We start from the raw sequence: 26,347 nt of genomic DNA, 5'->3' as shown, positions 1-26,347 counted from the left end.
ATGGCAGTAAAGCTGAGGGCTTTACTTACCTCCTGAAACCCAAGTTAGGAAGCAGACAATAGCACAAATAAATTGTCCCATTAAAGTCTGTCAATGGCAAGCGGCAAAAAGAAAATCTTACCCAACGATTGGCAATTGCACTTCTAACTCCTATCGTAGGCTGTCTTTGCTGGTAACAGCACCAGTGTCAAGAGACCTTCACTTCATTCTAGGTCAATATTGCATCAATCTTAGCTGAAATGTCTTACTAAAGTTACATTTCACTTAATGAGTGGTATCTAATAAATGTACTTTGTTTCTAGTAAACATTGTGTGGGTGTTCCCTTATTCTAAGCAATGCATTGTTCAACACCATTTGTCACCCCACTCCTCTCCTGAGATGTTTGTTTGCTGCTTGATTACATTAAACACTAGATGGGAAATACTGAATGAAGTCTAAGCTTTGCTAGATTGTGATAGTGATTATAGGGCTTGAACACAAGCACAGGAAATCCAACTTGGTACATACACATACTTTGTTAACATTTTTGGATATGCAATGACAGGCCTATATTTTGCTGGCAAATGCTTGGGTGCAATATTTACTGTCTGATACATTTGATCTAAATTGTCTTGCAATTAAGTGGTCTTCAGTTCAAACGTTTGACCTGTCTTTGTTCATGCTTAACAAAATTATAAAAACTGTTATAAAATGCCCTTTCAAGCAGGTCTGGAGCATGGAAGAAAGACTACTTTCACTCGCTGTGCGTAAATATTTAATCTGCGCTTTCTTTGATTTTCAGCCAATGTTTATGAAAGCATGTGCCTTTTTGTTTATGACAAAATAGAACAATTCTGAAGATGATGATGGAGAAGGTGATGAAGAAGGTGAGGGTGATTCAGATTCCAAGTCTCCTGGTAAGGCTAGAAAGAAAATACGAAAGATTCTGAAAGTGGAGAAGCTGAGAACAGAAACTCAAAATGCCTTGAAAGAAGAAGAGGAACGACGAAAGCGTATTGCCGAAAGAGAGCGAGAAAGAGAGAAACTGAGAGAGGTATTGGCCTAGTTCTGCTTTACGAATTTTGTTTGCAATGTTTAACTCTTTAAAATGGCTTGCTGATAAAAAGTTTTTTTTTTTATCCTGGCTTTGTATTTTGTTGTACGCTTATCTCATCCTATGTTGACGTATTGTAGCATCGGAGGAATGCAAGTTTGGATTGAGCCATTGTTTTGGTACGATTTTAACTTTAGAGCTAAATCTACCTTACTTGTGAGAACCCCAAAAGTTTTTCCTGGACTGATAGATTTTTGTCCCTTAACCTCAGTGAGTGTGAACCTTCTTCCACACACTCGGATCCTTTGACTCTTTTTATGGGTGTCAAGTTTAAGACTCCATAGTGTCCTTTTCATTTTATCCTCTATATACTGCCTATTGTTGCGGCCTTATGGGTTCACCTTTTTAATTTTCTCTGGCTAACCTTGTGAGTACTACAGTTCCCAAGGATAGAAAAGATGTTTTATCCTCTCTAAACTTTATTTAGGTGAGACCATTACACCCCACCTTATGAGCGGTGCTGGGGAAATAAAATGTATCCCCTTTCTCATTTTAACTGTAACATTTCTGTTACAGGGATAAGCGTATTTTAAATGGCTGGTGGCAGGAACCTTTTTACTAGTATGATGCACCTTTACCGCAGGCTGTTTTCACAGCTTCGGTAAAGGCACCCAAACGGGCACTGTCTTCATTTTTTGCAATTCTGTGATTGTTGTCCTTTCTTGGATCTTCCCCTGACCTCCAGGGCGGGAAAATTCTTTGTGTCAATTTTATCTTTGCCGGGAGACCTTGGTCAAGCCGGCCCAGGATTCAGAGTGTCTGTGAAGGCAGGAAGCGAGGGCGGAGTACAGAACTCTGCAGCCCTTTTTCTTCTAGCCATTCTAAATCGAGTTGAAACTTTGGTGGAATCCTGCTGGATCTCCGGAGACTTGAATCGAGTCTGGAAAGTCCCCTCACCAGAGTTCTGGACCTTGCAAGTGATGAGCATCCGTCCTGCAATATTCAGTCTTCTGGCTCCTGAAAGGTGCCAAAGCAGAGCCGCAGCCAACCGTGAATAAACTCTTTCCTGGAGCCTTCCTCATTGATCCTTGGTGAGAAATTATTTCCAAGTCCGGTCTTTCGTCTTCATGACAAAGGAATCCATCGTTTATGGCTGCAGATACTTGAGTCTTCCTGCTGCAACTCTTTTTCTGTGCTGATTTACTGTTGGCTGGGGTATTTACTTAACTTAAGCCTGTGTGATTTCTATAAAGCATTTGTGGTGTTCTCTGTGGTTGGGTGTCCACTCATTCAGTTCACCCAGGCCAACTCCTGAGAAGTATTCCAGAAGTCCCTGGACTCTAACTTTAAAGTGAACTACCTACTTGTTTGAACTGTCTTCCACAGGAAATCTGACTTTTTCTGAAACTGAACTCTATCTCACCCTGCAAACAGCTGGCTCCTAGACCACCAGGGTCCCTCTTCTGCCTCTCAGTGAACTTGTGCAATAGACTAGGGAAGGACTGGATAAGTAAAGGATTCTGTCTTGAAAAGTAAACCAAGTGTTTAAGAGTACTTGTGAAAGAGTTAGTTGGTAACTCGAACTTTGAGAGTGGACAGTTACATAAGTTCTTACTTAGCTTGAATGTATGTTGTGCCGTTCTGAAAAGTTTATAAGCTTGTTTTTACTCAACTGTGAATTGGTTGTGCCTCTTCCCAAAGGTACTGCTGTTGGCTTTACTGTAATATTCCCATTGGAATATAAATGTATGAGTGACCCAATTGGGTCTTGCTTCCCCTGACTTGCTGTTAGCCTGTCCAGAATAAGTCTGCCTTAGGTTCTTACCTTAAACTTGCTGGGAGCTCCCTTAAAATGTATACAGCTTTTACTTGCCTTGAGTTAGCTGTGTTGCATCCTGACCTGATAAGCAACTGTAATAGTATATTACAACATTAGGATTTTCGGATCTATGTGATCACTGCGCCGCCCATAACTGCGACGGCCGAAATACTGACGCCAGTTACGGTACGGCGCAGTGATCAAATAGATCACTGTGCCCGCTCCCCGGCCTGATTTTTCCCTTCCTACCCCACACTGCCCCAACTTACCGTTCACGGCAGCACACAGCACACTTCTGTGTGTGCCGCCTGCACCCTGCTGTCCCTGCGCCATCAGCTCCTCCCACTAACGTGGGTTAGAGCTGACGCCGTAGGGTGCTTTTCTTTTTTTTTCTTTAGTGTCCCCCGTTCTGCTTGGGCGCAGTAAATGTCGCCCTCATTTTGTGCGCCCCCAAAGTTGCAGTAACTGCGGGGGCGCACAAATGAGGGCGACATTTTTGTACGATTCCGGATTTTCCTGCCAGGCATAGCTGTGTGCCATTCTTAAAATGTATTATTTAGATGTAGCTGACCTTGGTCTCCCTGGTGCAATGCTAAATTGGTGTAGAGAGTTCTTGCTCATCTTAGACCAAGGCCGATCCGAGGAGTGGGTTTCTAAGTCCTTTATGGGTGCCCCATCTGTGGGGGCCTAAGATAAGGCCAAGCACTGCAAGTCGGTTTCCGTCGGGTCGCCGTGCAAGCGTGGGCCCGCAGCGGGCTGGGCGCGCTCATCTTCACCATCTGCCTCCATGTCTAGCTATCTCTCCAGCTCCTCCTCGAAGATGAAATTGGCTAAACCGGCCAAACTTCGGGAAAACCCAGAGAAGACAAAGGCAGAGGAAAAGGCAGTCGACCTGCCCCTGAAGGTCCAGGTGATGTAGTCTTCAATAGAGTTGATGGCGGCAGGCACTCTTGAAGGCCAAAAGGGCTGACCCAGTCAAGTTAGTCCCGGCGGTACCCAGGGTATCTCTACCCCCGAGGCAGGAGGCCTCGACCAAGCCGATAGGGATGGCATCCTCTTCTCAGGTGTCTTCTCCAAGTCCGAAACCGACTGGTCAGGATGCAAAAAAGGGGCGTGGAGAGGATGCCTCAACCGTAGTCCACTGCACAGATTTTTCTTCCTCGGACGAGGAGGACCAGGTGTCTGTATACACAATCCGGGAGGACGTGGGGGGAATGACAGTGGAAGCACCAAAGGGAACGACAGAGATGGTGACAATGCCGGCGACGACTCGCAGGGCCCAGTAGGCCTACCGCCCCCCCCCCCCACCCCCCCAAGGGATGTATTGCTGGACATCCTTTTGACCCTACACACCCTGGTGTCCGAGATTCAGAAAAGGATGTCAGCGACATCACTGGCCCCAGACCAGCCTCTGGCGAAAAAGAGGAAGTGGCACCCTACACAGCTGTATTAACCACCCCCCCACCCCGTACGGCAAGACATTGCCATGGCGGGCGGTTTGCCGCAGCCAAGGGCTTCTCCCCTGCAAGAGATAGAATCATTCCATGCCATGGTCACCAGAGCGTCCAAACTCTTCCAATTGATGCCAGAAGAGACCAAGAAGAAGTTTTCTTTTACAAATGGCACGAGGCCAAAAGGAAGCCCATCTTGGCGGTGCTTCTCCTGGATGACTTTTGGGAGGGGGTCCTAGCTTTGATGAGGAATTTGGCCACAGCCCTGGCCAAGTGGGATAGGCTGGAGAAAAAGTACTGGATGCCGGAGTCCACACCCAAGTGCCTACGATCGCAGCGTTCCCCAGAATCAGTGGCAGCGAGAAAGTAGCCTAACCCCTGATCTTCATTGTTAGGCAAGATTGTATGCAGCACCCTTTGAGGGGGTCAGTACAATAACCTTGACCTCCTGGCAATAGGGACCGATAGGTCTGAATTACACAGGGTGGTAGTGTGGTCAAGCAGCCAGACTTATCTCAAGAGGGGTCAATGTGAGCTGTAAGGTTGTGACAGAGTTTCACAATACAGTTATCCAAATAAACACTTGCACTCAAGGTTTCTTGATAAAACAATTATTCATTTATTTCACAGTCACTTATATAAGCCTTCTTCAGAAAGGGAGCAAACATGTAACACTTGCATATACTTAAAAATACACTCTGTTTCTTTAAATCAGATGACACCCATTGGGGATGACACACAGATACTTCCTACATCCTCAGATGACTTAAATAGCTAGGATACTGTGGACATTGATTTATCACTGGTACATTTAGAGCAATACTGAGTTAGGTGTAAAAGATAGAATAGAGGAATAAAATAAAGGTTACCAAATGACTCACATATGGGCAAGTACTTTTAAACACCTTCCAAAGCACAAAGTCAGAGGTAAAGAGGAGTGTCTCAGGGAGCCAGGACAGCCAATGTTGATTAGCACAATGTCAAGGGGAGCTGAAGATCTTCTTTGAAGATATGTAAAAAGTCTTGCACAATGTTTGTAGAAAATGAAACACTTGAATGGCCACAAGCGGGGAGCCTTGTAAAGGGCAAAGCTTTAGCAACCCTGCAAGGTAACCAAGACGGGTCTTACCAGAGAGCAAGTAAGGCTACACAAAAAGAGGTAAGTTCTCTTTGACTTTACAGTACCTCTGCTGATCCTGATGTTCCTGGGCCTCAGTCGTGGGGACAAGAGGGAGCACGTCTGGGGACTCCTGCTCTTCAATGGGAAGGTCAGCGGCAGCAATGGGCAAACTTCAATTCAGCGATTCTTCTGTGTTTCAGCTCCTCACGTCTGACGGCAAATAACAACACTGCGGTTCTTGGATACAACTTCAGACTTTCCTTGCTTCTGGGGTCCAGCACTCTGTTGAGGTGGCTCAGGTTGGTCAGTTCTTCAACAGGGAAGTCCGGAGGATCTTCCTAGCGCTCGGGTCCAACTTAAAAGCAACACACACAATCTGGTGTTTCCGCTCCCTGGCTCTTCGATTGCAGCAGCAGCATTGGAAATAAAACCAGCTTCGAGAGGATGTCCAGACGGGCTTATTTTGGAGTTGATTGGTCCCACCAACACAAAGGGATAAGTCGTCCATGCAAGGCTTCTCTCGTCGAGGTGAATTCAGAGCTTCAGCACAGTAGCAGGGCTTCACTGGGCAAACTAACGGTGCAGGAGTTGCAGCAGGCGTCTCTTCCAAGTTCTTCTTCAGATTCCTTCGTCCAGTCGTCGACTCTGCCTTTCAAGCTAAAAAGCCTTGCCTTTTATGCAGGTTTCTCCCATCCATTCTAGCCTAGCTGTCAATCACACAGCAGGGTGGATGTCCTTGCCGGACAGCCAGCCTGCCAATCACCTTTGGATGCATTCCTATAACCAAGGGGATTAAGCACAGGAAGCTTGGATCACCTCCCTCACTTCCTGCCCCTGCCAGACATACTGGAGCCAGAGACGGTCTTCACTTGTGAACCCCGCCAAAGACAAAACGAACAAAGAGACCAAGCCTGGTTTGGCATGCAGAGTAAATCTCAAGAAGGACCTCTCCAACAGAAAATGGTGAAAAAAGAAGACGGGCCATTTTGACGAAATGGGTGCCTTTCCGTTGCTGCGATCGCAGCCCGGTGTAAAAATACACAATGGTAGTAAAAAGTAACCACTGCCACTGTCAAGACTGATTTCTGAACTCTGACCTGGTGTCCAGAGGTTCAGAAGGTCAGCCTAGTTTCTTGGAACAGAGTAACCTTCTGGACAAGCCAGACCAATCAAGGTAGCTTGTCTGTCAGCGGTCAAGACTAGGTCTCAGGAGGGGTGAGGGTGACTGAAAGACCTCAATGAGCCCACAGAGTAAAGAACACACACATATATATATATATATATATATATATATATATATATATATATATATATATATATATATATATAATTCTGAGGCTTGTGGAATCTGCTTAGATCACATGCTGTGCATAGGCCGACATCTAGTGGAAGCTGCAGAGTATTAGTTTGTTTTTCGAAACTCAAAAATGGGCGTCGACACAGGGCGTGCCAGTAATACTATCCCTAGTGTGACGTCCACTGTACCCATGATCCCTCACGCATGTAGGACCCTCAGATTGTTTTTTTCCGCCATACTGGTCGGAAGCATTTCGCGGAGTTCCCTGGCTTTAGCCATACTTTTGCAAAATATTGTTATATTTACCCATTTCTCCACCCCAACGTCGAGTCGCCGAACTTCCACACTCGACGCCGGCCCGGCGAAGAATTCAACCGTCGACGGCTACACGACGGATTTGGGCCTCCGAAGGCCTGCGGCCTCGGCCCGGGCCTTGGAAGGCCTCTGGCCTCGGCCCTGCAAGTAGGGAGAGTGGGGGGTGGACATACTCTACACTCTTTTGGTATATAGGTGCATTCTTATATATTCCTACACTTACTAGCCCGCTGCCACAAGGTGCGTATGGAGAGTACCCCTTTCCAATTCTGCCCCAAGTGCAACTGCAAGTACCCTTGGGTCGAGAGGCATGCCACGTGCAATCTCTGCTTGCCGAGGGACCACCCCGAGGCGAACTGCAGAGCGTGTAGTAGTTTTAAACCGAAAACACTTAAGGACCGTTCGATCAAGCGTTGGGCCCACCACGCCAGGCATCAGGAGGCTATGGCAGTGGAGGGCGCCTTCAGCGATGGCAGCGACGCCATACATTCAGACGGCGAGGGCAACGTGGCGTCAAGAGACAGCCGAGCGCAAGTCCCCGACCTCGGAAGGTCGTCCGGCAGGGCGGCTATGGGGAAGACCCCCGGCGACACAAGCGCTACCCACAGCACTTCCACAAAGCACATGAAGTCCAACTGAGACTGAATGCGCACGTCGAGTTCTCGGAAAGAGGCATATAGAGAACGGTCTGAATCGGCGTCCTCTGGGCGTTTCTGTATCTAGATCGCCGCATGACTCCAGGCAATCATCCACTGTTGCCAAGAGTGCCTCGCTCCCCAGTGTAACAGAAGTTCGATCGTCTGGTAATGAAGCCTACTTCCATCCCTAGACCGCACTCCAGGAGTTGGCGCCCACAGTCCGCGTAACGGCGGCTCCCGAGTCCCTACCTCCACGTTCTAAAGATAGGGACACCACCCCCGAACCTCGACGCCAGGCGTCGGAAGTCTCCGGAGGGGCGAAAAACCAGGGAAAACACTCTTCCGCCCACGGGGAGGGGGGAAAACGACAGAGGAAGCAGTTTCAGCCTCCTCACACACCTCAAAGACTTCCCACTCATAAACAGACAGACGAGTCCCAGTCCTCTGTTATCCCAAGGACACTTGCTAAAACCAGTAAGTCTAGTCAGGATAAGGCGGAGAAAGCCCCAGAAAGGATCATTCCCAGTTCTAGAGAATGGTCTAGTGATGACATAGACAGGGTTATGTTAAGGATGCCTTCATTGGCAGATTTTTACACAAAGAACCCTGAACACTTTCTCTCCTATACTCCCGACGGGTCAGCACCCTCAGGCTCTAAGGATCCAATACCTCCAAGTAAGAAGTCCCAGTTTGAAGCCCCAACACGGTCTTCGGACCCCTTATATATACAGCCCTACTCCCAATATCAAGAGGATACATCCTTTTGTGAGGATCCAGATTTGGGCAGGTTGGAAGAGCAAACTGGTATGGGATACCATGGTGATGATGAGGACCAAGAAGAGGAAGAGGAAGACCCGGAGACCTACAGAGTAGATTCCCCAGTAGAGAAAGAACCACCGATTACCGACTCCCCTGTCGACAATCAACCTCTCGTGAATGAAGTTCTGTCCTGAGCGGCAGAACATTTCCACATTGACACCCAGGGTGCTCAAGAGGAGAGGGACTTCGCAGAAGAGCTAGTGGGAGAAAGGAGGCCTGTTGCTCAGGCCATCCCTATACTTAAGTCTATTCAGAGAAGAATATAGACCCTTCACTTTCTTTTAATTCCTAACCTCACCAGGGCAGTGAACCCCAGGATTGAGAAACTTTTCAGGGCAGCCCAATCGCACCCACTGTACATAAGGGGGAATCTGAAACTGGACTCCCTGGTTGTTACAAACACCCGTAAGAGGGCGGGTACACCCTTGTCATCGTCTGAAGCTGCTCCTGACAAGGAGAGCAAGAAACTGTATGGTTTGGGCAGGAAAGTAGCCTCCACTTCCGCCTACCAGGCAAGGATTGCCAATTCCACCACCCTGTTGGCCAGCTACAACTGCCATCAGTGGGAAGAAGTCGCGGCACTCATAGACTCTGCCCCAGAACCCTTAAAGAGCCAGTTGGCACGAGTTTCGGCCGAGGGAAGAGCCGTGTCCGGTTGCATTTTAAAAGCAACCTTTGATGCCGCGGATAACGCCAGCAGATTGATAGCAGAAGGAACTGTTATCAAAAGACAAGCTTGGTTACGGCAGTCTGGATTCAAAGCTGAAACCCAAGCATCATTGTTAGATAAACAGGTGGAGTCGGATCTGTTGTTTGGTAAGGCGGTCGAGGAGGCGCTGAAAAATGCCAAGGACGAATATGAGACACTCAAATCCCTAGGCCACCTAACCCACAAACCACCTAATCAGAGAGGGAATGGCAATTTTTGTTGCCCAGAGAGGATCTAACTATTCCCAGGGGCAGGGTACACCGTGGAACAATAATAACCAACAGTCTACCCAGGGTTATGGCAGGGGGAATAAGAGGATGTGGTAAGGGTAGAGGCAGTGCCAGTAAAGGAGGCGGCACACCTCCACCAAAACAGTGACGCTCCGTTCAGGGTCCCTTCTCGCGCAACCCCAGTAGGACAACGCATTTCCAACTTGACCCAAGTTTGGGAAGGGATCACATCAGACAGATGGATGCTGTCCACGGTATCCGCTGGGTACTGCATAGAACTGTTAGAGCGTCCCTGGAACCATCCTCCACGACAAAGAATACATTCTTTGGAACACCAGAAGATCCTCCTCGAGGAGATCGTCAATCTGCTAGCAAAGGACGCGATGGAACTCGTCCCGGGACACCAGGTAAACAAGGGTATTTATTCAACTTACTTCCTTGTGCCAAAAAAAGATTTGAAAATGCGCCCAGTATTGGACTTACAGCCGGCAAACAAGTATGTCAAGCCCCAAAAGTTTCGCATGACTACTCTCCAAGAGGTAATCCCCCTCCTAAAAAAGGGGGATTACATGGCAACATTGGACATGAAAGATGCCTATTTTCATATTTCCATGTTCCCAGCGCACAGAAAGTACTTGCGCTTCAAGTTGGACAGTCGGCACTGCCAGTTCAAGGTACTGACCTTCGGGATAGCTTCGGCTCCGAGGGTATTCACCAAGGTACTGGCGGTGGCGGCAGCACACCTACGCAGGGAGGCAATCCCGGTGTACCCTTACCTGGACGACTGGCTCATCACAGGGGAGACCCCAGTTATTTGCAGAGCAAACGTTCAAAGGACAATCGACCTCCTCTTCGAATTGGGCTTCTCAATAAACGAGAAAAAGTCAAGTCTGGGGCCAAGCCCCTCCAAACAGTTCCTAGGAGCTATCCTAGACACTCAAGAGGGGTTGACTTTTCCTTCCTAGGAAAGAATTCGGAATATATTGCTGCAAATTCCACAATATCAGTCCGGTCGCCAGAAAACGGAACGCAAAGCAATGCGGTTGCTGGGCATGATGGCGTCAAGTATTTACCTGGTCCCACATGCGCGCCTGCGCATGCGTCCCATGCAGGAATGGTTGGCGAAACAGTGGTCTCAGACAAATGGTCAGTGGGACGATCTAGTGGTCGTTTCGCCAACACTTGTACAAAGCCTTCACTGGTGGACAAGAGAAAGTCTGTCCAAGGGGAAACCCTTTTACGATCCCGAGATACAGGCGGTAGTCACAACCGATGCATGCCTGACAGGGTGGGGAGCTCACCATCTCCACCACACAGCTCAGGGTCTCTGGTCTCACTCAGTGGCCAAGAATCGCATCAACCTGCTAGAGCTTCTGGCAGTATTCGGAGCGCTTCAAGCGTTTGAGCCCTACCTGCTAAATCTGTCAGTGCAAAGTCGGACGGACAGCACTACAGCCATGTTTTACCTGAACAAGCAAGGAGGGACTTGTTGCCAAATCTGTCCAAGCTTGCCCAGAAAATTTGGAAATGGACACTCAGACGGAACATCTTCCTGTCATCGCAACATGTTCCAGGGGATCTCTATTCTCTAGCGGATGCTCTAAGCAGAGACCCCCTCCCAGAAGAACACAAATGGTATCTACACAGAAGAGTCGTAGAAGATATCTTCTCAGTGGGCTTCCCCACTGTAGACCTATTCGCCACAAGCGAAAACACAATGCCCAGGATTTGCATCCAGGTTCCCCCAACCAGACTCCCAGGGGAACACCCTGTGGATGAACTGGTCAGGAATGTTTGCGTGCGCTTTTCCACCAACTCTTCATCAGGAAGGTGGTCAACAAGATGAAACGGAGAGTGGGATGACGCTCGTCCTGGTTGCTCCCATGTGGGAGAGACAACCGTGGTTCCCACACTTACGCAGATTAGCCGTGTGCGAACCGATCAAACTTCCGACCTGGTACAACCTACTGTCCCAGCACCAAGGTCAAACAGTGCATCCTCAACCCAACTCAATGAACCTGGCAGCATGGCTCCTGAGGTCATAGAGTTCGGCCATCTCAATTTTCCACAGAGGTGTATGGACATCCTAAAAGAATCTAGGGAGCCAAACACGAGGCACTGCTACTTTGACAAATGGAAGAGATTCGGTATCTGGTGCCAGAATACACAAATCAACCCAGTTGATTGCACTCCTTCCACTATTGTTACATACATGCTCCACCTGCTGGATGCGGGACTGGTTTTTAACTCGCTGAAGGTACACCTGGCAGCTCTGTCAGCATACACCACTTCCCATAACAAGGTGTTGTGGTGGAAAGTACCAGTAGTTAAAGCCTTCATGGAAGGAGTAAAGAGACTTCACCCTCCTATTTCAAACCCACCACCAGGATGGGACCTTAACGTGGTGTTATCTAAGCTCATGGGCCCCCCATTCGAGCCCATGCACAAGAGCAGTCTCAAACACCTGACTTACAAAACGGCCTTCTTAGTAGCAATTACATCTATAAGAAGAGTCGGTGAAATTCAGGCTCTGTCAGTGCAAGATCCCTTCTTTTCTGTTCATAAAGATAAACTGGTTTTACGCACACACCCTAGGTTCTCACCTAACTTTATTTCAAAATTCCACGTGAACCAATCCATCGAGCTTCCGGCTGTCTTCCAAGACCCACAAAGCTCAGCTGAGGTGAAACTACACACACTAGATGTGCGTAGGGCGGTCCTCTACTATGTAAACAAGACCAGACCGCTAAGGAAAGCAGATCAGCTGTTTGTCTCCGTAGCTACAGGCAGAGAGGGGGATCGCGTCTCTAAAGGTGCCATCTCTAAGTGGATTATTAACTGTATCCAGCTGTGTTACTCACTTTCTGAAAAAACTGCCTTTCACGCGTAGGGCCCACTCTACAAGAGGCATTGGGGCCACTCTGGCTTTCATTGCAAATGTACCCCTTGACACCATTTGCAAAGCAGCTACTTGGAGCTCTATTCACACTTCTACTCAGCACTACTTTGACACCCATTCCAAGACAGATACCCAAGTGGGACACGCGGTTCTAAGACATTTATTTGCTCATGACCCTTCTCACATCCCACCTCCTTCTTCACGTACTGCTCGCTAATCTATGCACAGCATGTGATCTAAGCAGATTCCACAAGCCTCAGAAGGGATACATTACTCACCGTAATCGTATTTCTGATGCTTGTATCTGCTTAGATTCACATGCGACCCACCCTTCCTCCCCTCTGAGAGAAGGCGCATGGAGGCTTATAGTCTTACCTTTCTTTATAGCTGCTTGGATCATCTGTACTCGCGCTTCTTCTCATGCTACCTCATGTCAGAACAAATACAATCTGAGGGTCCTACACGCGTGAGGCATCATGGGTACAGTGGACGTCACACATCGGATAGTATTACTGGCACGCCCTGTGTCGACGCCCATTTTCAAGTTTCGAAAAACAAACTGTAATATCGCAGATGGCTCGGCTTCTTCCCTCTTCGGATTCTTGGGTCCTGTGTCGACTTCTGAAGTTCCAGTCCCAAAAGCCCTGCTTTTTTGCAGAAAAACCCCCATTCAACAGCCTAGCTGTCACTCACACATGCTAAGTGGTGAGCCGGGCAGCTCACGACTGGGCCAATCAGAATAGAGTGCGACTTGCGTTGCTAAGGCAACGCAGTCCAGGGTGCCAATTCCCCTCCCCACACATCCTGTGAAACCCAGACAGAGTGGCATCATTTGGAGGGCTTCTGAGGAGAAGCCCGCCAAAAAGTGGAACAAAGGGCTCGACCTTGGTCAGAGTTACATAGACGGACACAAATGCCATTTTGGAAAAGAGTTCTGGCGAAAAGACCCAACTGGTGATTTAATATTAAATAAATCAGCGGTATCAAAAAGTGGTGCGTTTAAAACCAATGGGAAAATCCCATAGGAAATATTCTGGTGGAATATTTTGCGTGGTAACCACTGCCACCAGCCAGAAACTCGACAAGGGGGGACTGCACAGTGCCCCCTTGAAAACAGACCCAGGGGCAAACTAATTACCCCCTTCCAGTACTTCCACACTATGATGGTTAGTACTGGCTCTGTTCACAATTTTGGACTAGTAAAGTCAATGGTGACTTTACATGCCCTGGGAGACAGTAGTCAGTCCCATGGTATGGAGTCTGTTTGGGGGTCACTATGACACCCCTGTGTTACTGCACGGAGGGTGCTGTGTAACACACATGAAAAACAGATGATATTATATGGAGTAAAAGACCCCATAACCCATAAGCACATAGAAAGTCAAAGACATACCTCAAATCATGCCTAAGAGTGGGAGGAAAAGAGTCTCACTCTTAGCAGGAGAAAAAAACAAACCCCAAAAATCCAGCAAAGCTGCTGGGGAAATCACTAGGCTTGGGAAATTAGCCTTGTAAGAGAATTCTCCCTAACATGCATCGAACACAGTCCCAACTGAAAGGCAGTCCAATCCCCAAGATGAGGGGAGTCTCATGCTCAATGTAGTTGCGAAGCTGGCACACGCGGTAGTTGAAATGGGAGAAGTAGGGTCTTTTGTAGGGGCTGTAGCAGCTCAGGAAGGTAGGTGAGGTGATGCAGAATAGGTTCCCACTATTCAAGGAGGGCCCCCACTTGAGTGCAGAGTCAATTTCAAGAGTTGGGAATAGTTTGCTAGTTCGCACTAGCAGTTGAAAGGAGAGGGGCCCTCAGGGGCCACTTGTGTGTAAAAATGGATGGATGGATGCGCTAGGGGTCACCGGTTAGGGTTGCAATTACTCACCGGCCTCGGGCGCACTCCGGACCAAACTTCGGCAGTCGAGTCCACTTCGGTTGCAGGTTCAAATGCGGCAATATCGCGGCTCTGCAGCTTTCAGCGACGAAGATACAGTGCTGATTCCCAAATGGGACAGTGGCGATTTCTCCGCTCCTTGTGGTTGGATCAGGCCAGTTCCGCTGTAGCTGGTTTCAGGGCACAGAGGACCACAGTTGCAATGAACTTGCAAAGTTCGTCACCACTGCTGGGCCACGCGGTAACTGCTTATTCTCCGGTTTGGCCACACTCACTTCACTCCAGACCTGGATGCGGATTGCAGAATGTCTTTCAGGAGGACGAGAATTCGAGATGCCTCTACTGCCTGCACGAAGACAAACGCACGTGGAGGAGGACTGTGCGTTTTGCAAGAACATGTCGGAACGGACCATGAAGGATCGGCGTATCCGCCTCACCAACTGGCTGGAAGGAAAGAGCCCAGCAGGTGAGACAAAGAAGAGGTCCGAGCGGTCTTCGAAGTCCTTTGAGGGCGCTCCGGCGACAGGGGCCCAACAAAAGGCTAAGCACCGCGAGTCCGCAGGCACCTGGAGCGCCGAACGGTCTGGCTCCCCTGCTGCCAGGCAGGGCGCACTTTCACTGACGCCATCAACCACGAGCCAACGCTCTGGGCCGGGGAAGCGGAAATCGGAGAACCCGGATAAGCTTCTGGGGAAGTCCCGGTTGATCCAGACGGAAACAGCTGAGGGGGAGCGAGGAGGTGACACCCCCCCCCCACCAAGGTGAAGGCCTCAAGTGTGCCTTAAGTTGTGAAGGTCTTGATTCACCCGGCTAAGGCCTCTATCGAGGGAGTTGTGGCGTCCCTGGAGAAGCCTGTGAAGGCTACACCAGTGGAGGCGTCCTCGGGGCCCAGAGATTCCCTGCACCCCAGAGGGAATCCTCTCTTCAGCCCATCGATAAGACCCCCATGGAAAAAGAGGGGGGGGGGGCAGTGGCCATCACGGACACGGATTCGGCCTCTGAGGAGGTGCTGGCTGGGATCGTGACGATCCTCAACAAGAAGTTTAAGGAGGTCCGGTCCCACGAGAGGGATCCCGACGAGGTGGACGAAGAGAGTGACGGTGGTGCCGACGAGGTTCCCGTGGAGGATTCCACTCCCCAACCGTCGCACCTGGTACCCGAGCTTCAGGACAACTTGGGAGCAATCTTGATGGCGATCCAGGCCTTATGTACGGAGATGAGGACGATCCAACAGAACCTGGCCTGTCGGGGAGCCCTCCAAGCAAGCGGAGAACAGTTCATCGACCCCGCCCTTCCAGCCTTCATCCCCTTCCCCTGATCCTAAGGAGGACACGGGACCGGAGACTGCCACGACGGGGATGGATGACGACGACGACGGTGGTGACGACGAGATTGACCTTCCATCACCACCACCACCTCCTCGGGCCTCCCCGCCCGACGAAATTGGCTTCTTCCACTCCATTCTGCCCCGAAGAGCAGAAGAAGGAAGGTTTCCTCTACCAACGGCGTGAAACCAAAAGGAAGACGGTCCTCTCGGTCCCGTTACTTGACGACATCTGCAACGAGGGGCTGTTGCTCCTGAAGAACCGGTCCACGACCCCTGCCAAGAGAGACCTGTACGGGGTCCCTGATTCCGCTCCTCTGTGCCTTAAGGCTCAGCCGACCCCAGATTTGGTCGTCTCGGCGTTGGCCAAGAAGTCGGCGGTGGCTCAGCTTCGTCTTCCACCTCCCCCCGGACGGCGAGGGGAAGAAACGAGACGCCATGGGGCGACGGCTCATCTCGTCGGCGACGACGATTAAAGCGGCCACCGCCTTATCGATTGTGGCCCGTTACGACAGTGAGCTTTGGTTTAAGAAAGCTCCTCTGCTGGACTTCCTCCCGGATGACCAGAGGGTGGAGGCCCTAGAGATCCTGCAGGAGGGCACCAGCTTCCGCCAGTTGGGCAACATTGTTTGTCTTCAACGGCGTGGTTGGCTCAAGGCGACCGATTTCGGCCAGGATGTACAAACCAGAGTTTTGGACATGCCTTTCGACGGGAATAACCTATTTGGCAAGACAGTGGATGAGTCGCTGCAGGCCATCAAAACCGACACGCAGGTGGCCCGGGCCTTGGGGGTTTTTCAGCAACGACGGCCGCCCTTTCGGAACTCCGGAGGCAAGCAAGGTGCCTCCAAAGGATTCAGCGGCAGCTCCTCTACATACCGCCAGACATGTCAGGAGGATCTCGTTGTCGGCGGCAAGGCCTCTGTCAAGCAGGACTGAACCGGCCGTAGCGTCGGGCCCCCACCTGAGCACCCCGGTGGGAGGCCAGCTGGCGAAGTTTGTCAGCGTGTGGGAGTCCATCTCCACCGACTAATGGGTGCTGGATGCCCTGGCCCGCGGGCACACACTCGAGTTTCTAAAGAAGTGCCTCCGCGTTCCACCTGTGGCCAGGAAGGAAAACTACGTCCCCCAACTGCTGCTAGAATTAAGGGTGATGCTGAAGAAGGGAGCCATCGAGCTTGTCCGAAAGAAGCTCCAGGGCTCCGGAGTGTACTCACCTTACTTCCTCATAAGAAAGAAGACCGGTGGTTGGCGACCCATTCTGGACCTTCGTCGTTTAAACAAGTACATCAAGGCCCAGAAGTTCCGGATGGTTACCCTCCAGCACGTGCTGGGGTAGCTGGAGGAGGGCGGCTTCCTATCGTTGCTGGACTTGGAGGATGCCTAATTTCACATCCCCATTCTAAAAGGACATTGAAAGTTTCTCAGATTCGTAGTCCAAGGACGGCACTACCAATTCAAGACCCTTCCCTTCAGATTAAAGTCGGCTCCCAGGGTATTCACCAAGTGCCTAGCCAGGGCATCCACGTCTACCCCTACCTGGACGATTGGCCCATCCGAGCAAAGACAAGAGAACTCGACGTCGGGCACACAGCAAAGACCGTCCAACTGCTCACGGACCTGGGTTTCTCCATCAACTTCACCAAATCCCACCTGGTTCCGTCGCAGGTCGCACTGTTTCTGGGAGCCAAGCTCGACACAGTGACTCGGCTGGCCTCCCAGTCGGAGGAAAGGACGAAGGCCATCATGGGCAAGGTGCAGCGGCTGTTGGCCATGGATCTGGCCAGGGTGAGGTCCATCAAGCCCCTTCTCGGCATGATGCCCATGTGCATATAACTAGTGCACCTGTGCAGACTGCGTATGCGGCCACTGGAAGAGTTCCTCAACGCCAGGTGGATGCAAGCAGCGGGCAGCTTCGAAGCCTGGATTCCGCTCAACGAGGCCTTCTGCCAAGTGATCCGGTGGTGGGGCGCCCGCGCGCATCTGGCGGCAGGTGTAGACTTCCAGACCCCGGCGCATCCTGAGACGGTGACGACAGATGCCTCCATGGAGGGGTGGGGAGCGTACACTGGAGATCTCCACGCAAGAGGCCTCTGGCTCCCGGAGAAGAGGTCACTACATATCAACATCCTGAAGCTCCGAGCAGTGTTCTGGGCCCTCGGATCATTCCTCCCGTCCCTCAAGGGCAAGGTGGTGACGATCTTCACCGACAACACCACCACGATGTACTACATCCAGAAGCAGGGAGGCACCAGATCCCCAGCCCTGTCCAGGGAGACCCAGGATCTGTGGCACTGGGCTGTCTCCCAGGGGATGTTTCTGGTGCCCTTCCACCTTCCAGGAATAAAGAACACCATCACTGACTCACTCAGCAGGGAGCTGCGCTCGTGCCATGAGTGGGAACTGCGCCAGGATCAAGTGGATCTACTCTTCCAACGATGGGGCAATCCCCCAGATCGACCTGTCCGCGACGAACGCCAAGTTCTGGAGATTCGCCAGCATGTTTCCCCTGCCGGGAAGCATGGGCAATGCCTTCTCATTCCCTCGGGACGGCCTGTTCCTGTACGCGTTCCGGCAGTTACCGTTGCTGCTACGACTCATCAACCAACTCAAGAGGTCCCGGTGCAGGATGATCCTCGTCGCACCGGCGTGGCCGAGACAGATTTGGTTCCCGGACCTTCTGGACTTGTCAGCGTCCCCCCACAGTCAAGCTGGCGACGGACGCGGAGCTCCTCGCCAGAGAAGGAGGGGCCATCCTCCTTCACGACCCAGGGTCGCTGAACTTGCAGGCCTGGCTGCTGTAGCACTAGAGTTTTGAGGGTACGATATCCCGGCGGACTGCAAGGAGGTGCTTGCAAAGGCCAGGGCGTTCTCAACTCTTAAGTGCTATGGACATAAGTGGAAGAGGTTCTCTGTCTGGTGCGGCGCACAGAAGATTAACCCTCTGCAGATTGCGGCCCCCGAAGTGCTGCCGTACTTGCTATCGCTGGCCAATGCGGGGCTGGCCCATGCCTCTATCAAAATACATCTGGCGGCTATCTCCTGCTACACCAGAACTCTGGGCGCTCATCTCTGTGTTTCCATCGCCTGGTGAAGGAGTTCATGAAGGGACTGTTCCGATCGTTCCCGCCGGTGAGGGCTCCGGCCCCGGCATGGGAGCTCAACATGGTGCTGACCAGGCTCATGGGGCCGCCATTCGAGCCTCTGCATTCTGCACCGTTGAAGTTCCTGTCGTGGAAAAAAGCGTTTTTTGTGGCCATCACCTCCGCACGATGAGTGGGAGAGATCCAGGTCCTCTCCTGTAAAACTCCATACCTGACTTTCCCTGAGACGAGGGTAGTGCTGAGGACGCACCCCTCCTTCATGCCCAAGGCGCCGTTGGTATTCCATCTCAACGAGCCCTTGGCGTTACCTGTTTTCTTCCTGTCGCCTTTGTCGCTGGCTGAGAGGACTTTGCACTCACTGGATGTAGCTAGAGCACTGAAGTTCTACGTGGACCGCACGAATAATTTTTGGAAGACATCACAGCTTTTTGTGAACTTTGGACCTGTGAACCAAAGGAAGGCCCTCTCGAAGGCTTCCATTTCCAGGTGGCTCTCTGGCTGCATCATGCACTGTCACCGGTTGGCAAACTGACCGTTGCCCGGTCGTCGGAAAGCCCATTCGACCAGAGCGATCACTGCTACCACAGCGTTCCTATCTGGTGTGCCCCTGCAGGACATCTGCAGGGCTGCTACGTGGAGGTCGACGCACACATTCACGAGATTCTACTGCCGCTACCGGGATTACAGGGAGCAGTCCAGAGTCGGCCAAGCAGTGCTTCGCAACCTGTTCGCCTGAAGGTGGGCCTGGTGAGGAGGTAAGAGATGCTTAATGTTGAGTTGATGAAATGCTTAATGTTGAGCCTTGACACCTCCCGTGGTTGTACATGTGTGTACCGCTATGTATTCTTGTATTCATGAGCATGTGAATCCATGCCAGACCCCATGCTGGAGAAGGAACAAGTTACTTAACTGTAACTGTATTTCTCCAGCATGGGTGTGGGATGGATTCACATGCGAACCCTCCCTCCTACCCCTCTGCGACTCTTCACTTGGTCGTACTGCCACTTTACGTGCTAACAAATCTGGGGATGGCTGCCAGGAGAGGGGCTTAGGGAGCGGGCAGTCATTGGCTGAGCGCAGTATGACCCAGAGACCAGTGATTGGTTACTACTAAGAAAGACAGATCAGAAACGAAACTGATTTTTTCTTTACCGAGGATTCCCAGCCTGACGGGGAATATTCATGAGCATGTGAATCCATGCCAGACCCATGCTGGAGAACAACAGTTACAGGTAAGTAACTTGTTCCTTTTAGGCAGAAACCTGTGTAGTTACCTTAGGGACCACTGCAAAAGCTTAGGACTACAGGTGTTGGCAGTAAACCCAATTGGTAGCAGTCTGTACCACCCAGATTTACCTGGTAGCTGTGGCTGAGCAGCCAAACTTCTCTCAAGAAGAGTTAGACAGTATATAGAGTATACAAGATAGGTACCAAAATGCAGTAGCACAAGCAAACACTGACCAGAGCTTTGGTATCAAGTATATAATTATTTATTTAAAGACACACTTAGAAACACTGTAGCACTATTATTATAAGCAAGTTCAAAAACAGTCATTATTAATATGTGTACATCCCTTATTCCTTATTAGACAAGTCTTAGTTAACACCACTTATTTCCAGACAGAGGTGAGCTCAAATAATAAAGGACGCAGCCAGAGATTTAGCCCCGTTTATCTCGAAGCTCATTAACTCCTCTTTCAAATCCAACACAGTGCCGGCTAACCTAAAAGAATCCTGGGTCCTCCCCCTTCTTAAGAAACAAACCCTTCCATCCATCCCAACTAATTATAGGCCTATCACCACTGTACCTTTCCTACTAAAAATCGATAGAGTAGCCTATCTCCAAATTCAAGATTACTTAGAAGCTAACCATCTACTAGGCTCGCGCCAATCGGGCTTCCGCCCTCTCCATGGCACTTAAACAGCCTTGCTAGATCTTAATACTAAAATTGAGGAATTCAAGGATAGTGGGAAAACAGCACTGCTACTCCTATTGGACTTGTCAGCAGCGTTTGATTTGGTGGATCATGCATTTCTATGCAACTACCTCAAGCTTGCTGCCAATTTCATAGGGGAAGCTATAGCATGGGTCCAATCCTTTCTAGCCACCTCTACCTGTGCCGATCCCATCCAAATTACATGTGGAGTCCCACAGGGCTCCTGTGTCTCACCCACTATGTACAACATTTTCACCAAGCCATTGTTCGACAAGTTGGACAGACTGGGTGTCACCTACACAAATTATGCAGATGACACCCAGATCCTCATACCCCGTTCGGCAACTATGAAGTGGACCTGGCTATGTTGAATAAAATATACATCCTCATTCAGGCATGGATGCCCACCCATGGCCTCTGCCTGAACGACGATAAAACTGAAATCCTGCTCCCCGGACCAGACCTTAACCTTAACTAAACTCACCGCAGACTATGCCTCATTTAACATCGACAATAATACTATTAAGGTTATGCGAGAGGTTAAAACTCTAGGTTTTTACCTAGACTCATCTCTCACCCTTAAAAAGCAAGTGAACTCCCTCGCCTCTACAACCACTTACACGTGTAAACTCATCCGTGCGGCCAGACCATTCCTGTCCAGTGCCAGCTGCCTCACCTTGGCCAATGCCTTTGTCATGTCCAGACTGGACTATTGCAACGCCCTATACTCAGGTGCAAATAAGTCGGTCATTGACAAACTCCAGAGATTACAAAATAATGCCCTAAGAGCAGCTTTGAATATCCCACGTAGAGAGCATATCTCCAAACACCGGACTGAGGCCCACTGGCTAAAGATAAAGGACAGAATCCTCCTTAAAACTATTTATCTCACATCCAAATGCCTCAAGACTCAAGCACCCCCTACCTAGCTAAAACAATCAACTGGAGACCCTCAAACCGACTGATGAGATCTGCCAACACCTTCTTACTTGAAGTCCCGAGATTCAAACTTACCACAGCGGGTGGATCTAGCTTCCCTGTTAGAGCTGCACAATCATGGAACATATTCCCACCTGACCTCAGACGCCCATTACCCTACACTAGATTTAGATGTAACGCTCTCAAATGGCTGCACAACAATGATATGTAACGATATTCACCCTTATCTAGCTGATCATGCTATACATATGTTAAGACGGTAGTCTTCTACGCTTACCCATCTTGATCCTATATGTACTGTATCACTTGTATCATTTGTTGTAAGTTACCTCTGTTTTGTAATAGCCTGTGTCAGGCACTGTAACTAAGTTTCGAGTCTACTTGTATTGTTGCGCACAGCTGCCCAAGGGCTTGGAGCGCATTATCAAATAAACAAACTCCTGGCGAGAGTAGAACACCAATGCGCCCAAGATCACACAGTTTAAAAGGCTTGGAAAGTCTTGCAGAGAGTTTAAAAAGGAATCCGTTCAGCTCAGAAAAGTTCAGTTAGCCAGCCTAGGGTCGACCCAAGTGGTAAGTTGAGGATTTACGAGACACCCCACACAGACTGTTGCGAGGGAGGCCAGGCGGACACAGTACCTTGAAAGTGGAGAGAATCCTCCGGTGGAGGCAGTTGTTCCTGGCAGTGGATGCAAGTCGCGGCGTCGTCCAGAGGAAGAGATGATCTCGACGTGGAGGAAATCTGAAGGTCCTTGCACTGCCAGGGAAGAAACCAGCCGCGGAGTTCTCTGGTAAAAAGGTACTACCCTTTTATTTGCGGTAGTGGAAAAACATGGTATCCTGGTTTCCGGGGTGCTTGGCACAGCCAAGGTGGCCACGAGATGATCCGGGAAGGCGAGAAGGCGGGCAAACTGGTTATCCCCACCTGTCAAAGGAAGAAGACTCTTCGGGATGAAGATCTCCTCTGCGTTGGAAGAAGTGGTGCGTCGGTTCAGCAGGGCTCCACCGGTGGTGTCGTCGTTGCAGGTCGGCTCAGCTTCTTCCTCTTTGGATTCTTTGGTCCTGTGGCGACGTCTGAAGTCCCAGTCCCCAAAGCCCTGCTTTTATGCAGAAAACCCCCATTCATCAGTCCTAGCTGTCACTCAAACATGCTAAGTGGTGAGCCGGGCGGATCACCACTGGGCCAATCACACGAGTGCGACTTGAGTTGCCGAGGCAACTCAGCCCAGGGTGCCTAAACCGCCTCCCACACCCCCTGTGGTACCCAGACAGAGTGGCACCACTTTTGGAGGCTTTTGTGGAGAAGCCTGCCAAAAAGTGGAACAAAGGGCTCGACTTGGGTTGGAGTCACAGAAGCGAACACAAACGCCATTTTGGAACGGAGTTCTGGCAAAAAATACCAACCGGTAAATTAATATTAAATAAATAAACCAGCGGTATGTTTGAGGCTATATTAAAAAGTATTAGCCTCGAACAATGGGAAAATCCCATAGGAATATATTTGCGGTTGAATATAAAAAGTAGTATTCACTGCCACCAGCCAAAACTCGTCAGGGGGGATTGGACAGTGCCCCCTCGAACAACAGATCCAGGGGCAATCGAATTGCCCCTACCAGTACGCCCACAGTATGATGGTTTGTACTGGTTCTGTTCACAATTTAGGACTAGTAAAGCCAATGGTGACTTTACATACCCTGGGAGACAGTAGTCAGTCCCAGGGTACGGAGTCTATGTTTGGAGGTCACTATGACACCCTGGTGTTACGGAACGGAGGGTGCTGTGTAACACACATACCAAAAACACATGAAGCCCTATTGGAGTAAAAGACCCCATAGCCCACAAAACACATTCCAAAGTCAAAGGATATCTCAAATCATGTCTAAGAGTGGAAGAAAAAGAGTCTCACTCTTAGCAGGAGAAAAAATAAACCCCAAAAATCCAGCAAAGCTGCTGAGGGACTCACTAGGTTTGGGAAATTAGCCTTAACAGAGAATTCTCCCCAACACTTCCTTATTCAAAATCTCCTTTGTGCCAAAACGAAGAGGACCCAATGGGAGATCTGCTCACATACATGCATACCATTAGTGGACCAATCATGCTCCACGGTGGTCCCAGGCATTCACAGCACAACACTCTCTGGCACCCAGGATGTGTATTGGAACGAGACAGTCCAGCCTACATCCTGGGGGCGCACACACAAGGCATGCAGAAGCCTGTGAAAGCTTGGTGCTTCGTGTGAAAGTGCATGCCCAAATAAGGACTGACCCGGCTCGGCTCGACCTGGAGAAGGTGAAGGGGCAAGATGGCCAAAGGACAGGATAAAATCCTTTGAGAGTAACTAAGTCCTTTAGAAATGGCAGGAAGACCCAAGTGCACTGTACTGTAAGGTACTTTGTGTACTTGCAACATGTTGCAGAAAAGTATCCCCGTGCTGATTGTCTTTAAGGGAATGTCAGTTTCCCCATAAGAAGTGAGGGAAAAGCCGTGGGGAGTGCAGCAGAAGGCTGTGTTCCTCTGGTAAGGTCAGACTATGGTATTTAAACGAAGCAAAACGTTGGGGGGGTACACATGAAATGGAAATCTTTCCGAAAAGCCACCAGCCATTAACTGTAGAAAGGGTAACATAAAAATGTTACCCGAGGAAACTAGACAAAGGGGGATACTAAGTAACCCCTCCAGCACCCGATGGTAAAATAGTGTGTGCTGGGTCTAGAAAGTTACCAATTGTAAGTAGTCTAGTTCACTTCACTGCTCTTGGAAACAGTAGTTTCACCAAGAGAAGGTATTTAAACCTTTGGTAAATCCAAGAGACTTCCCATTGCCACTGCACTGAAAGGTGCTGTGTGACACAATGTAAAGATGATGCCTATGGAGTTTGTCAGCCTCCAAAGTTAAAAAGAACACAAATTAAATTGCATTAAAATGACATGAGATAAAAAATCCTGAAGTCCAGTAAAAGAGCTGAGGGTCTCCTAAGGTAGATGGGAGTTAGCATTCTCCCTAACATTCATCCTCGGTTCCTCTGGATAACGAGGGGGAGAAGTTAGATGCCATGGGAAGAAAGGTGATCTACTCCGCGTCATCAACAGTCAAGACGGCCAACACACTTGCAATCCAGGCCATCTACGACTGGGAACTGTTATAAGATGGCCCCGATTCTGGATTTCCTACCCGACGACGAGCAGGTTGTGCGCTTTCCATTCTCCAGGAGGGGGAGGTGGCATCGGACCATTCCATCACAGTGGCCCTGGAAGTCATAGAGACAGGGTTCCGGCAGATGGGGAACGGTGTCTGCCTTTGTCTGCTTTTGTCTGCCTTCGTCGTTGTGGCTGGCTGAAAGCCACCAACTTCTGTCAGGATGTTCAGACAAGGGTGTTGGACATGCCCTTCGACAGGGACAACCTCTTTGGGAAGGCAGTAAACGAGTCATTGCAAGACTGACACTGAGACGGCCCGTGCCCCAGGCACTCTTCAACAACACTTTCCTTCCTATCGTGCCACCGGTGGGAAGTCCGGCAAATCAGCAGAGGGTCCTCTTCGTACTGTCGACCCTCCCAGTCCACAACCCAGGAGGCCTACAGAGGCCTTTCCAAGGCTTTCTGTGAAGGTGGCTGACGTCGTAGCTCCCAAGGTGTCACGCATCCCCCGCAGCAAGATTGAATCGGCCAGTATTTTGGGTCCCCACCCATGTACCCTGGTGAAAGGCCGGCTGACGGGCTTCGTCAGCGATTGGAAGAAGCTCTCCACCGACCGATGGGTGCTGGAAGCTCTCGACCATGCCCACTTTCAGAAAAAGTGTCAGTGGATACCTCCGATGGCCCAGCAAGAACAGCACATCCCTCCGCTCCTGCAGGAAGTACGGGCCAGGATAAGAAAAGGGGTGATGGAGCTGGTTCCAAAACTACACTGGGGCTCCGGAGTCTACTCCAGATACTACTTGGTAAAGAAGACCAGGGACTGGAGGCCAATTCTAGACCTGCGGTGTCTCAACAAATACCTCTAGTCCCAAAAATTCAGGATTGTTACGTTGCAGCATGTGCTCGGGCCAACTGGAGGAAGGAGACTTATTGACGTTGCTGGATCTGGAGGACGCGTACCCATTAACGAGAAGCATTGGAAGTTCTTGTGCTTTCTAGTACAAGGAATGCACTACCAATTCAGGGACCTCACCAACGGACTAAAGTCGGCGCCCAATGTGTTTACGAAGTGTCTGGCACCAATCGCGGCCCATCTGCCTCTACAGTGGATGCAAGTGTACCTGTATCTCGACGACTGTCTCATCCGGACCAAGTCAAGGGAAGTGGCTGCTGATCACACAGAGAGGACTGCCCGGCTGCTGACAGATCTGGGGTTCTCCGTCAACTATCCAAAGTCCTGCTTGATACCATCGCAGAACCCACTTTTCTCCAGCATTGGATCTTTCATGGATTCACATGCTTAGAATATTCCCCGTCGTCGGACTGGGATCCTCGGTACACATATATAGCCTTTTACTATAGGAAAACTTTCAACACTTTTGTGTCCTATCTACGTCCTTTTAGGACCCGCCTACGCATGCTCCGTAGGCTGTCCCAGAATAAGAGGCCCGCCCCCGCGGCTCCCCTTCAGATTTCAACCGTCTCCAAAGTAGTGGGATCTCCTCGCGTCGTCTTACTATTTTGTACAAGGTTCTGTACCTGGAGTTGGAGTTCGTGGACATTTTATCCTCCATGTCAGGAAAATCGCTGATCCGTCCATGCGCGACGTGCGGCTTGAAAAAAGTTTACGAGGGGGATGGACATATGGATTACATTTACTGCCTCCACCCTCATCATTCAGCTGATAAC

The 26,347-nt window shown here is 50.1% G+C and overlaps 1 protein-coding gene across 1 annotated transcript in view; it reads left to right on the top strand.

Moving 5' to 3' along the window:
- ATRX (ATRX chromatin remodeler) overlaps window positions 1–26,347 on the top strand; it is a 2,430,811-nt gene that overhangs the window by 1,064,687 nt on the left and 1,339,777 nt on the right. Inside the window, exon 15 of the mRNA XM_069612585.1 lies at window positions 828–1,034. Within this exon, the coding sequence (XP_069468686.1) occupies window positions 828–1,034 (207 nt within the window). The remainder of the gene's footprint in view (window positions 1–827; window positions 1,035–26,347) is intronic.

Source organism: Ambystoma mexicanum, chromosome 5p (assembly GCF_040938575.1).
Source record: "Ambystoma mexicanum isolate Mex_15411 chromosome 5p, UKY_AmexF1_1, whole genome shotgun sequence".
Classification (NCBI taxonomy): Eukaryota; Metazoa; Chordata; class Amphibia; order Caudata; family Ambystomatidae; genus Ambystoma; species Ambystoma mexicanum.
Note: the sequence above shows the minus strand (reverse complement) of the source record. Positions and strands in the feature narration are given on the sequence as shown.